The 13,581-nt window shown below is 37.7% G+C and overlaps 1 protein-coding gene across 1 annotated transcript; it reads right to left on the bottom strand.

Moving 5' to 3' along the window:
- Positions 1-306: 306 nt before the first annotated feature.
- DMP1 (dentin matrix acidic phosphoprotein 1) lies at positions 307-11,311 on the bottom strand. Its single transcript, XM_037530345.1, has 6 exons — positions 11,303-11,311; positions 5,587-5,661; positions 5,093-5,140; positions 3,645-3,677; positions 3,403-3,450; positions 307-1,635 (listed from the first exon to the last, which is right to left on the bottom strand). Exons 2-6 carry the CDS (start codon positions 5,638-5,640, stop codon positions 307-309), a joined length of 1,512 nt encoding a protein of 503 aa, XP_037386242.1. The 5' UTR covers positions 5,641-5,661; positions 11,303-11,311.
- Between the last annotated feature and the right edge of the window lie 2,270 nt (positions 11,312-13,581).

Here is a 13,581-nt window from a genome sequence, read left to right as displayed (position 1 = left end):
TATATAACAGAACCTCAATAACTGTTAGGTTAATGAGTTATGAACTATTTCAGCTGCAAAGCTATAATGCACATCCCTCTTTGCTTTCAGTGTCATTGAGTGTGTTCCATTGTTATTCCACATTATTTAAAACCTCTATAGTTAACGATACCCTCAAAACAAGTATAATGTCCATTATTTCCTTTCAGAAAGAAATGGCCTCTGGTTATCATTCTGATACAAAAACAATCAATAAATTACAGTTATAACGATTTCCCCCTCTCCAGCACCCAAGACTGTGTGGGCCACTTCTCAGGAAAGCTGATGCTAGTAGCCATCTTGGCAGTCATTGTCATCTTGATCCCCAATGGGTTTGTTGTGATAAGCATCAACTGTTAACTTTCTGCTTTCCCTCTCAGGGTTTTTAGACTGGCCACCTTCCTCGCTGCTTGATTTGCTCTCAGTCGAGTTGCTCTCGTCTTTTGACTTGCTGCTGTCCTGAGAATCACTGTCATCATCCTCCTCAGATTGGCTATTCTGCTCAGACTGACTTTCATCACTCTGGCTCTCTGTTGAGGTGCTTTGAGATTGGAGACCTTCCTGGCTAGAACTATTCTCCTCAGTGGACTCCGAGGTTTGCTCTGAGTCTCTGAGGCTCTCATCAGATTCACTGTCAGCTTGTTCCTCTCTGGATTCACTTTCTGAATCGGAGGGTTTGTTCATGCTGTCCTCTTCACTGGAGTCACTGACTTCCTGATCTGATTGGCTGGTGGTGTTATCTGGGTTATCACCCCTGGACTCACTCACCTCTTCCTGAGACTCACTGCTGTTTTCTTGGGATGGCAGATCAGCCTCTTCACTAGACTCACTGCTGGAGTTTTGGACATTTTCACTATCTTCCTGGGACTGGTTCTCCTCACTCTCTTGAGATTCACTGTCACTCTTCTCACCGGACCTACTGAGACCAGATTCTTCAGTGTCGGCGCTTTCTGTGGAGTGACTATTGACTTCTTCCATTGTATTGTTCTCATCAAGCTCACCTCTAATCTCTTCCGCAGAAATGCGAGACTTCCTGAAAAATTTCTTGCTGGAATGTTCCGTTGATTGGCTATCACCTGAATCTGGAGTGTTTGTTTGCTCAGCACTGTTCCCTTTTGATTCTTTTGAATTGGCACTGGCACTCTTCATTCTGGAGTTGCTTCTCTCATTTCTGCTTCCATTTGGATCATCACTCTGCATTCCTTCATCATCAAACTCAGAGCCATCCCCATGGCTACTGTCCCCCTCACTGCTGCCTCCCACCCAGTTCTCCTCACTCTTGCTCTCTTGTGTGGAGTCACCTCCCTGGGGCCTGATGTTCATCTCATCCTCACTGTCATGGTCCCTGCTCTCACTGGTGGTATCTGGGGTGCTATCCTCCCTGGATTGTGTGGTGTCGGCTGAGTCTTCATCACTTCCAAAATTGGAGTTTCCTCCTTGTCCCTCTTCAGATCCTAGACCATTGTCATCATCACCAAAGGTGTCATCTCCACTGTCATCTTCATCATCATCTTTATCATCTCTGCTCTTATAGAAGCCACCAGCTGATCTATACACATATTGATGATCATCAGGACCCTCCTCTGACTCGGCGCTGTTGCTGGGGTCTCCATCTGCCTGCAGTTTGGGTTTAACAGACACAGTCAGTACTCCAGGAGCTGATAAAGAGGGTGTTATCTAGTGCCCCACTAGGCCTTTCTGCTTTGTTCCTCCTGCGCTCACCCTCTAATCATTGTCAGCTTTTCTGTGCAATAACATCTCGACCAGAGGTTAGAAGAAAGGAAGAGGAAAACCTAGTCATTCCCTTTATACAAACACAATTCACTCAATCCTGCAAAAATTTTCACAAAAAAAAGTTATTGACATCATGCTTATGAAACTCAAATCCTATTGTAAGCACAATTCCATAAAGGAAACTCAGAGACTTTTTTGTGGATTAAAGAATTGGTTTGTAATGCTCACTCATCAATTTTTTTGGTTAATACAGAGTTAAGTATTGGGTGATTTTTAAATGACCCAAATGATGTTTTTTGTTTTTGTTTTATTTTTAATCAACTCTGAAGGGAAAAATGAAAGAGGAGAATGAAATCTTTAGCTAAAATTAAAAAATATGTATTGTAGGAAGTCATATATCTCACCCAAACCATGTTTATATCTCATTTACACAGAGTTAATCTCAGAAGACTCCAATTAATATGATTACCAAATAGAGTCACCATGAGAGCAGTTCTGCTCTGAGTGAATTCAGAGAGGTTATCCCCATAAGTGAAACAATGGGTAACACAGATTTAAAAAAAATAAAAGGATAGGGGGTCTTCATTCTTTATGCTCTAGGAAAATCCTCTATCTTTACATATATGTCAGAGCATACTTGCCAATCTTTTTCTTTTCCCGTATGTCCCTAGGATCAATGTCTGCGTTTCCAATCGGGAATACAGGGCAATGCCCCTGGAAGGTTCTTCACATCTTGGTAGGTATGTGTCCTACCCTTCAGGCAGGAACTGTTACCCTGATCTGAAGTTCAGGGAACACTGAGGCAATAAGTCACAAAGTCTCCAGAAAAGAGTATTGCCCTAATTATATGCTTATAAGTATCTAGAGTGTTTCTCTAAAAAACTTTTAGTAAAAAGGAATTAAAATCCTAGTAATTCATCTTGCAATCCTGGTTGACTATAGAATGTAATATTGGTCAAAGCTCCAGGGATAAACTTGATTCCTGCAACCTCAGGAGGGCCACAAATTTGGTAAAATGTCAGAACAACTAAGAAAGTAATCATACTTAGTCTTGGAAAAAAGGAAAAAAAAGTCTAATTTTTATTAAAGGGACCTACGCTAAGTCAACTCCTCTCACTCCGGGGCTACAGATGGGACTATTTCAAAGAGAAAGTCATTACTAAAGCAACTATTTCATTAATGCTCCTTGAAGATAGCCTGTTCTCTCCACCAACATGAGCCTTGACTTGGGGGAGGCTTCCAGGCCCAGCAGGCACTTTGTATTAACCAGGAGAATTGCAGTTGCCTGAGCTGAAATGCTCCAATTGTAAAAGCAACATATTGGATAGATGAATGAGTTCTTACTTGTCGAACATATTCAACAACTGTGTGTATGAGTGTGTGTGTGTGTGTGTGTGTGTGTATGTGTGTTTTTAACTAGGAGGGACATTTAGGGCCACAATGTCTATAATCTGGCCCCAGTGATAAATATGGAATGAACAGCATGTCCACATGATTCTCCCACTCATTTTTCCTTCTCTTTTTGTGGTTAGCTGCATAACCAATCATTAGAAAATATTATATTTAGAACAGTTGCCAGGTAATTTAGTCTAACATCACTTCCTTCAATTCCTAAATAGCCAGAAAAGTTATAAGAAGCCTGTTAATTACCTGTGTCTCTGAGTTAACTTTTCTTTCTTCAGATGACTCACTGCTTCCCTAAAAGGAAAAAAAAAAAGTTTATTTTTGCCTTTTGTAATTCCTGAGGAAAGAAAAAAATATCAACCATCAACGTATGATGCACACTAATTACTTATAATTTGAACTACTGCATCCAAATGGGTTAAGGTGATGGGAAAAGTAGTAAAGTTAATTCATAAGATGTTTATAACAAAAAATAATGAAATACTTACCAAAGGTGGTGTCGGTGTCTGAGTCAAATGACCCTGAAATAAAGGAAAGAAAACAAGTTACTCCTTCGCAGATGGATTATGTCATTACAAATATTTAAAATAATTGGGTAATTGCTTCAGTTTCTTGATATGTAATCATACTTAAATGATTTGTCATGAAGTTTTATGGTGAAATGACTGGAAAATGAATGTAAGAAGACTAGTGGGCTTGAAAAGTTCTTGTGATATAAAAGATGTGAGATTTTTGCATTTCTGAGATCTCACTTAGAGAAAAACAAAATTTTTTGAAGTTCATTGTTCAGACAGTAGTTAGAGGAACTATAATATAGGAAAAACTTCATTGGAATTCAAACTCTAGATGTAGTCCCAGTTAGCTCACTGGTTTTAGTTTTAACCCTAAAAACCAACAGTCTTGGTATTACCATTGAAATTCATTATGTCTTGGTTGGCCACTCTGTGAATTTGGGCATTTCACTACACCTGAATTCAGTTTGTTATTCATAAAATAAGAAAATGACTACCTATTGTGCTAACTCTTCAGGGTTGCTGTGAAGATACAAGCAGCAAGTACCTATGGGTGCTTTTTTTGTTTGTTTTATATTTTTTTATTAAATTTTTTACATCATTGTTCATTTTTAAACAATATCTGTTTCCCTTCACCCCCTCAAGTGTAGTCCCCATATAATTTCCTTCACCAATGCACCTATGGGTGCATTTTGTTAACTCTTCATTGTGGCATAAACTTAATAAATGATCCAGTGTGAGAATACTTTGTAAAATTCAGTAGTAGGCAAAATGGAATGGCAAAAACCATTAAGTCTTCTTTGAGTCTCATAAGATCACCCATATTAAAAGCAAATGCTAAATCTAAAATTTAGTAGCAGTCTTGATTTATTTCACTGTCTTTAATATTATGTGAGCTATCAATCCCTACTCTCCCCATTCCTTTGAGTGGTGTTTGGCTGAGTGTATCACTTCAGAGGAAAGATCTATAATGACTTTGTTTGCCATGTGACACTGACCTCCTAAACATGTCACCTTCCTGAGAGAGATTAAAGAATGTAGTAAAGAATGTGGATCCTGGAGTGAGTGGCCTGAGTTCAAAGCTGGACTCTAACAATCATTAACTGTAAAACCTACACAGCACACTGTGTCCCAGTGTTCTCATTTATAAAATAAGAATAAAATACAATACCCAATTCACTGAGTTGTGAAGATTGACAAAGCTAATTCATGTAAAACATGCAGAACCATGCCCGGCGATGGCATTTAATCCTTCATGGAAAGTCTTGGTTCATTGTCATCTAGCCCCTTGCACTATTATAAACATCCATTATGGAAAAACTACTTCCTCCTTAAATTATACTATTCAGTTAGAATTGAATCAAATGAATTAAAAACTATGACTCTGATTTTCTAAATATTTCCAAAAAGTCATTTCTACTCACCTTCCACTCTTCAGAGCTCTCAAATCCAGGATTTTGATACCTGACTACCTAGAAAATATAGTGCATATGGTCAACCCATAGGAAAATTTCCATGGCAAAGGCTATTAACACTTTGTATAACTAATAGTCAAATTTTAATATGCATTAGAATCTCCTGGAAACCTGGCACAGATTGCTGTGCCCCATCCTGAGACAGACCCAAGAATTTACATTTTTAGCAAAGTCCTACTGATGTTTATACTGCTAGTCTGAGGATGGCACTTTGAGAACCACTGCTTGTGAGGAACAAAAATGAAAATCATAGCTGTATAATGAATTACAAATATAAAGAAAAGAAATAAATCAAATGATATTTTAAAGATAACAACTTCCTAAGCAACTATTTGCTTTCACCTGACAGGAACATACCAAACCTCCTTGGCTCATACATAACGGAAATTGCAGAATTTTAGGTATATGAACTCATTTTTCAATATTCCCACCCCAATACTTACTGGGAGAGCACAGGACAACCCCCAAAAAAACACAAACAGGATGCTGATCTTCATAGCCAGGTGTGATGTCTCTACCTATAATGAAAAGCAGAGATGTTTTTTTCCATGCCTTAGAAATATAGGAGTGTCAACTTCTTACAGTTCTTCCCACTAAAAAAAAAAAAAAAAAATCTCATCTAACTATCCATGAGCTAATGAATGGAGAAATAAATGTCTTATACATAGCCAGACAATAAAATATTCAGCCATAAAAGGGAGTGGAGTGCTCATGCATGCTACAATGAAGAGGAATCTTGAAAGCATCATACCAAGTGAAAAAGGCCAGACACAAAAGACCACATTCTGTATGATTCTATTCATATGAAACATCTAAAATAGGCAAATCTACAGAGAGAGAAAGTAGATGGTTGGTTGCCTCAGATTAGAGGACATGGGGTCATCTTAGAATAATAGGTAAGGGTTGCATTTTGGGGTGATGAAAGTATTCTAAAAATTATCTTGGTGAGGCTTATACAACTCTGAATGAACTTAAACCTATTTGAAATATACACTGGAATGGGTAAAATGTATAATATATGAGTAGATCTCAATAAAGCTGTTTTAAAAGTAACCTCATTCCTAAGAGGTGAATTAAAAACCAAGTAGTACTATAGACACTTATCCACAACACAAAATATAAATGGAGGGAAAATTAAAGGAAGAGGACTAGAGGATTGATCATTCATTTTTTTAAGATTTATTTATTTATGCATACAAGAACTGGGGTACAGGCCAGAAGTGACGGGGGAATGAGCAAATTCACCAGAGACAGAGTGGGGAACTGAACAGGCAGATTGACTGAAATACACTGCTGAGGGGAGCAGCGGGCGAGTTAGGAAAGGTCTGCTAAGCCATGTGGGTAGCTCCCTGGCTGGGGATCGAACTCATGCTACAGTACCTGCAGATAGCTTCATGGGTTGCGTCTTAACCCTTTGCACCACCAGGGAGGCCCTGACCATTCATTTTACAATATTTATGCAACTCAGTGATAACATAGGAATTTGGTAAATATATCTTCCCTGCCCCCCCACCAAAGGAAATGACATTTTTTGACATCATTGATAGGTGCTGGATATTTATCTTCATGTGTGCCCATGCATGTGCACATAAACACACACAAACACACTCACACACATGGCTCCTCAGTCACATTTATAACATAATAATGTCTAGACAATGAGATTAGTTTGCATTTTTTTCTTGATCTGCAAGAAATGTACTATGGCAGACTTTAACATACAGCCCTACAAAGCTCTTAATATCTACAGTGTTCCATTTAGTCATACATTATACATGATTATGCCAAATTCTTTTAAATGTTACTCACAATCCTGAAGGGTATAGGGAAGATTATAGGTTTGGGATACACTTATCAATCATGCTGAGAGGAACATATCTAATCAAACTGTATTTTCCTGGAAGGGAGCTTCATTTCACACTTCAAGAACTGGTGATTTGGAAAACAGTTTGTCCTCTAGCCAAAAATAGATGTACTAAATACCAATGTAGAAAGTTATTGAAATGAATTCAAAGGAAAATAACTTGCCCTGAATTAGTAAGCCCTGTGACTGCCCTAGCAGCCTTATCAGATGGAAAAGACCACATACTGTATGATTTTGCAAAAAATGTAGCCATGCATTTTGCAAAAAATCTTTGCAAGTTTATTTCAGACTTCACTTGGGTTTATTTGTTTCTTCAACTATTAAGTATAAATTATAATTGTGGCAAGATCTAAATTAGGAAGTCTTAATCCTATCTCTATATTAGTAACATCTGGAGAGATTTAAAGCAATACCAATGCACAAGTCCCAGCACAAGCAGTTCACTGGGGTGGGAACAGGCCTGGTTTGGTATTTAAGGTACTCCAAGTGATTTTAACCTCTGATCTAAGAAATGAGAGTACAGAGCTCAAAGACTGAATATGCTGAATAATGTCTGAAATGTGGGACTCAAGAAGTGATACAATCTGGGCCTCCCTGGTGGCACAAGGGGTTAAGATGCAGCCTATGAAGCTATCCACAGCCTCTGCAGCACGAGTTCTATCCCTGGCCAGGGAGCTACCCACATAGTGCAGCAGACCTCTCCTGACTTGCCCACTGCTACCCTCAAGAGTGTATTTCAGTCGATGTGCCTGTTCTGTTCCCCACTCTGTCTCTGATGAATCCTCTCACCACCCCCACCTCTGGCCTGTACCCCAGTTCTTGTATGTATAAATAAATAAATCTTTAAAAATAAAAAGAAGTGATTGATCTTATTTTTAATTCATTCAGAAAAACAATTAAAATCCTAACATAAGGAAACTAAGGATGTTCCTTTTTTGACTTTTGTGCACCTCTCTCATCCTTGCCTTATATCAGGAGCACATCCCTCCTCAACAAAGTTATTTTCACTCTGCTATTTTCTTTATTCAGATTCATCATAGTTCCTATCAATCCTAGTGGTTTTTTATTATTATTATTATTATTATTTAAATTCCTTTCCTATTATCAGCAGAGAAAACATTAGAAAATGTTCAACTGCACTTAAGGCAAATCTAATTCAACAAATCTACTTCTGAAGGAAACCAAAATTCCATTCTAAAATATGCCTCTTTGACATAAAGTTTATTTTGAAGGTAGTTGAAAAACAGAAGATGCAAGAAAGATAGTCTTCTTTTTCTTCCTAAAAGCAGGAAAGAAAACTCCATGTGAAAATTGTCATCTCTGTATGGGGAGGAAGGAAGACAGTCCCATCCCCAAAGCCTGAGAGAAATCATCCTTGCTAGACTAGCACTCAGCTCTAGTCTCTTGGCCACTCTATGCAGCCCCAAGCCCAAATCCTTGGTCTTGTCAATTCTTTACAAATGTATTGTAGGCTTTCCACTGTGGCCACTTCATGTTCATTCTCTCAAGGAAGCTCCTGTGTCCATGCAAACATTTTAATAAAATATCTATGCTTTTCTCCTATTAACTGTCTTATGACTATTGAATTCTGAAGCCTATCAGGAGACGCTAAGAGGGTGAAGGAAAGTTTTCCCTCTCCTGCACTTCCTTTAGTTTCCACAATCAAAACATCTTTTAAAGCTCTTAGGTTTAGTTTTCTTTAAAGGACAGGAAACTGCCCCAAATATGATACTCTCAAATAACTCTCAAATAACTCTCAAAATAACTGTATGAGAATGTTTTGGTTTCACAGGTCAAATGAAAATTAGACAGCTCGTCATTTTCATTTTCAAAGTGAAATTTGAATAGAGTGATAATCTCATGATACTCTGAAAACTAGTAAGTATTCCAGCCTTGATTAAAAGCTAATGAATACTAAACTATTCCCTTGTATTTTCTTTTGCTTCATACTTATCTAAATAACAACAAAATAAGGGGAAACTACAATGAATAAGTGTGTGTGTGTATAAAGCAAATGAAGTGTGCGTTTTCAGTGTTCAAGCTTCTTAAGGATGGTATATTAAGATAAGCAAAATGAATATATGCAAGATTTACTAAGTTGCTCATGCTTCCAAAAACTCCATTTAGCACTGTGACCTGTAGTAATAATTTCCCAAATGAAAGTCTGGTAAAGTAAAATAAGATACCTTGAGGTCCAGCGTGAACTGACACTTTCTCCCAAAGAATATAGTCAGTCACAAAGCATCAAAAGAAAATCAGACTTTAATTCCTATATTAGGTTTCCATTAGTGTTTTTGATAAGAATAATCATACTTTTGTGAAGTCTATATCCGAATGAGAGCTCCAAACTTCTGCAACTTTTTAGCAAATACCCTAAAAAAAGAGTACAAGCAGATACACAGTAGCCATGTTCTGAGTGAAAAATGAGCACAATAGCAGCAAGCCTTAAAATACGAGTTCCAGAACTTCCAAGTTCTGCTTTGGTGATTGGTAAATGTTCTACATTATACTTGTCATTCTACAATGAGAGCATGTGAGAAAAGGAAATCTACAACCAAATCTGACTTCTACCTGTTTGGAAGGCAGTGTGTATATTAGAGACTTTGAACCTTTCTGAATTTTTTTCCTAGCATTGAAAAGATCAAAAATGTTTATTATCTGGAGAAGGAAATTGCAGTCCTTCACCCTCTGACTACCCTCAAGTATAGCCAGGAATTTGTGTGCTCAAGTAAGGAAACTCGTTCTGAAATGTACACAAAGTCAAGATTAACTTAAAGTATATATCTTCTTTTATGTAAATGGAAATGAAATAAGCTAAAAGAAGGAAATAGAAACTCAAAAATCATAGGCCCAATTTATACTACTTAATTTGCTTATTTTTGATTTAGTATTGCTATCCTCAACAATGCTAATGAAAGGCATAGCCACTCATTAGCAGTAAACAAATATTTATTGAGTACATCCAAAGTACCATGTGCTGTTTTAGGTGCTGTGTATACAGCAGTGAATAATAATAACTTGGTCTTACAAAAGTAGAATTAGCTAATCATAATCTTCATAATCTCCATTAGCTAGAATTTGATTATTATGACTCTTTGAAAATAAACTGGAGTTTGGCTAAGATATCAATTCTATCAGGAATTCAGAGAACTAAGCAAATAGATCAATTAAAGTTTCCAATTCTTCCAGTTGCAATTGTCTTGAGGTCAGTTATATAAAGTCACATGTCATGCCTTCAATTACAGTAAAATAACTCTGAGTTACCCCAAATTAAATATAGATTTGGAAGGCTTCCAAGAAACTGAGGCACATTGGTCCACAACACCACTTAGGGTAGTAAGTAAACTAATACCCATTATAAAATTATTGTTTTACATGTTTTTAATCAACAAAGTCAAAATAAGATATTTTGCTTGGTGCTGAATTAAACAGAAAGCTTGGTTCTCCAGAAGTTATTACTCCTAAAGAAGACAGGTTGCTAAAAGAATTATTGCACATGGATATTTCTAGTATTGCCTGACCACAGTTCCCACTCTGGGTTATGGAAGACAGGCACTAGCAATATAAATGAAGGAGTAGAACAAATGCATCAAATAAAAATGCATATGGCAGGAGTCTGTATACTAACTCTGCCACACTAAAAATTTCTTTAAAAGACAATTATATTCAACATTTATTGCATTCTGACTATATGGCATCATGCTAATATAAATATCCAGCTTAACAATATAATATCATAACAATTAATGTTTTATTTCAGTAGTTTAACGTCCTCTCTCAGTTACTCAGTTCATTATGATCAATATTGAGTGCCATTTACATGAATATTGTTAGATACTTTTTAGTTTAGAGATCATATTTTGAAAGACCTGTCAGTCTAGTTTAGATTATTTCACAATGTCTTATAGGCCATGTGAATCACTAACTCCATGAAACCAAAATGTAAAAATCTTATTTGCTTTGCTAATTGAAGCTCAGCTTCAAAATAACCTTCCATTTGAGTAACCTTCCATTTCCTCCTGTTGAGTAAACTTTTCCTTTCAAAAGTATTGTCCAGAGATCTAACTAAAGCATTACGAAGTAAAACACCTGACTCTGTTGACTTATGTCAACTTAATATAATTATTTACTTAATATCAAACAACAGGCACAAAAAATGGGAATCATTCTTACCCAAGGCAGTTTTCCCATCTTTCTCTACATGACCTAATGCCTCTCAACATGTATGCATATTTAATATTTTCCAAACAGCGCAGAAGTGATTTTTTAAAAAATAGACAATGAATATGTCTTACCCTCTTCAGTTGACCAAGACGTTCTCCCAGAAAGTCTCAAGAATCAGGCTGAAGTTCTCACAGAGGAAATCTATGCCTAATGAAACCGCTCTTGTGTTGATGTTCTGAAACCTTTTCTGATGGTGCAGGAATTTAAACTCTGCTTCAGCTCTTCCCAGCCAATCACTCGTGAGCTGGGGGTGACTGACATCACAAGGTGTCACCGGGACTCCAGTACACCCACACTTCCTCCAGTTTGCAGAGGCAGAATTTCTCTAAAAAGCTCTTGTGGTTCCCAAATGACTAGATTAGTTTCCATTAAATTGAAGATCTCCCGAAAGCTTTGTTTTGATTTCTAAATATATGTCATTCACATCCATGCAGGCTTATGAGCATCATAAACAATGACAATGTTTTCTACCACTGGCAGGTTCCAGCAGACAGAGGATGGGGAAAGAAACAAGAGGTGGGTGGGAAGTTCCTGGTTAATGTACATTTCCAGGTTGTACATGAAGAAAGTCACTTAAAATACTACATTTGCTTAAACTGTTGGTGTGGAGAAGATGGACTTTTGCTCCTTCCCTTTTCATTTTTTTAATAGCCTCTAGTTTCATATCCTTTTCCTGTCCATGCCCAGCCCCAATATATACACAGTTCCCAAATTCTTCCTAATCAGGTGAAATATCACTTGCAGAATCTTCTGGTGATTAAAAATGTTAAAGCAGGGGCCTCCCTGATGGTGCAGGGGTTAAAGACAGCACTGTCAAGCAACTGGCAGCCACTGTAGCATGAGTTCGATCCCCACCAGCCAGGGAGCTACCCACATGGCACAGCAGACCTCTCCTGTCTCGCCTGCTGCTCCCCTCAGTAGCGTATTTCAGTACATCTGCCTGCTCTGCTCCCCACTCTCTCTGGTGAATCCTCTCACCTCCCACACCTCTGGCCTCTACCCCAGTTCTTATATGCATAAATAAAATAAATCTTTGCAAAAAAAGAAAATGTTAAAGCACCTCCCTAAGTAACTTTTCTTTCTAATCAAAAACAATTTAAATCTAATACTTTATGATCCCCCAACTGCTTTCCATGTTTTGCTTTTAACTCTTGCGATTCTTTGAAATCAGAATTGGATTAAGACTAGTTGCATTGAGAGAAACCAATTTCCAAGGGACTCTCCTCCATCACTGAAAATGTAATGATGTGAATAAAATGGAATTTATCAGGACTCACTGCAGGTTGTTGTAGGGAGCTAGAAGTGGGGTTGGCCCCTCCCAGGAGGATATTCCATAACAATAGCATGACATTTAAACAAATATTTAAAGAATGTAGGTCACTGGAATTTCGGTTCCTCAAAAGTGGGAATGTTTGTATTGTTTGCCAGTGTATACAATGCCCTGATGCCTAGAACTGTTCCTGGATCACATAAGCACTCAACAGATACTTCAGGAATGACTGAATGAATTGACTTTAAAATAGGTTAAATTATTAGCTTGCCTGCAGTATCCACACAATTCACTTTGACTTTCTTGAAAGTATTATACTTGCTGGAAATTTTAGTTGATGCTCTTACCAACCTGTATCTAGATAACATTAAGTTGATATTCCAGCTTAATTCAGAAAATTAATATGAAATACATGAATTCTTATTCAAAATGAAATGAAATAAGATAGGGGGCAGAAAATGAGGGCAAAGGAGTCTATTATCATATGGGCTGATTAGAAGTCCGGGGCCTCCCCTGGTGGCGCAGCGGTTGAACGCTGGGCTGCGAAGCTGCCCGCAGCCTCTGCAGCACCGGTTCCATCCCCAGCCTCCGGCGAGTGTCCCACACGGCGCAACAGACCTCTCCTGCTGTGCCTGCTGCTCCCCTCAGCAGTGTATTTCATCACTCTGCCTGTTCTGTTCCCCGCTCTGGCTCTGATGAATTCTCTCACCCTCCCGCACTTCTGACTGTACCCAGTGCTTGCATAAATAAATAAATAAATAAATAAATAAATACATAAATAAATAAATAAATCTTTAAAAAAAAAGATAGAAAACCAAAGTCCGGATGGAAAGGTATAAATTCCCTGTGTCCTTCATTCTGGTTCTGAATCACTCTCCCTGGTGGTTTTGTAAATCTTGACTGAGGTCTGTTCTAGAAGAACCTTATAATCTTACGTCAGAACAGATTCTGGGAAGATTTTGGTAGTAGGCGTTTCAGGACATTGTTTTGAAACTCTCCAAACCCCACAGAAAAACAGAGTAACTAGATAACAAAACTGAAAACAATGGACAACATTGGCAACAAAACTATATGTTTTAG

This window comes from Talpa occidentalis, unplaced genomic scaffold (assembly GCF_014898055.3).
Source record: "Talpa occidentalis isolate TD23 unplaced genomic scaffold, MPIMG_talOcc4v2.1 talOcc4.6, whole genome shotgun sequence".
Lineage (NCBI taxonomy): Eukaryota > Metazoa > Chordata > Mammalia > Eulipotyphla > Talpidae > Talpa > Talpa occidentalis.
Note: the sequence above shows the minus strand (reverse complement) of the source record. Positions and strands in the feature narration are given on the sequence as shown.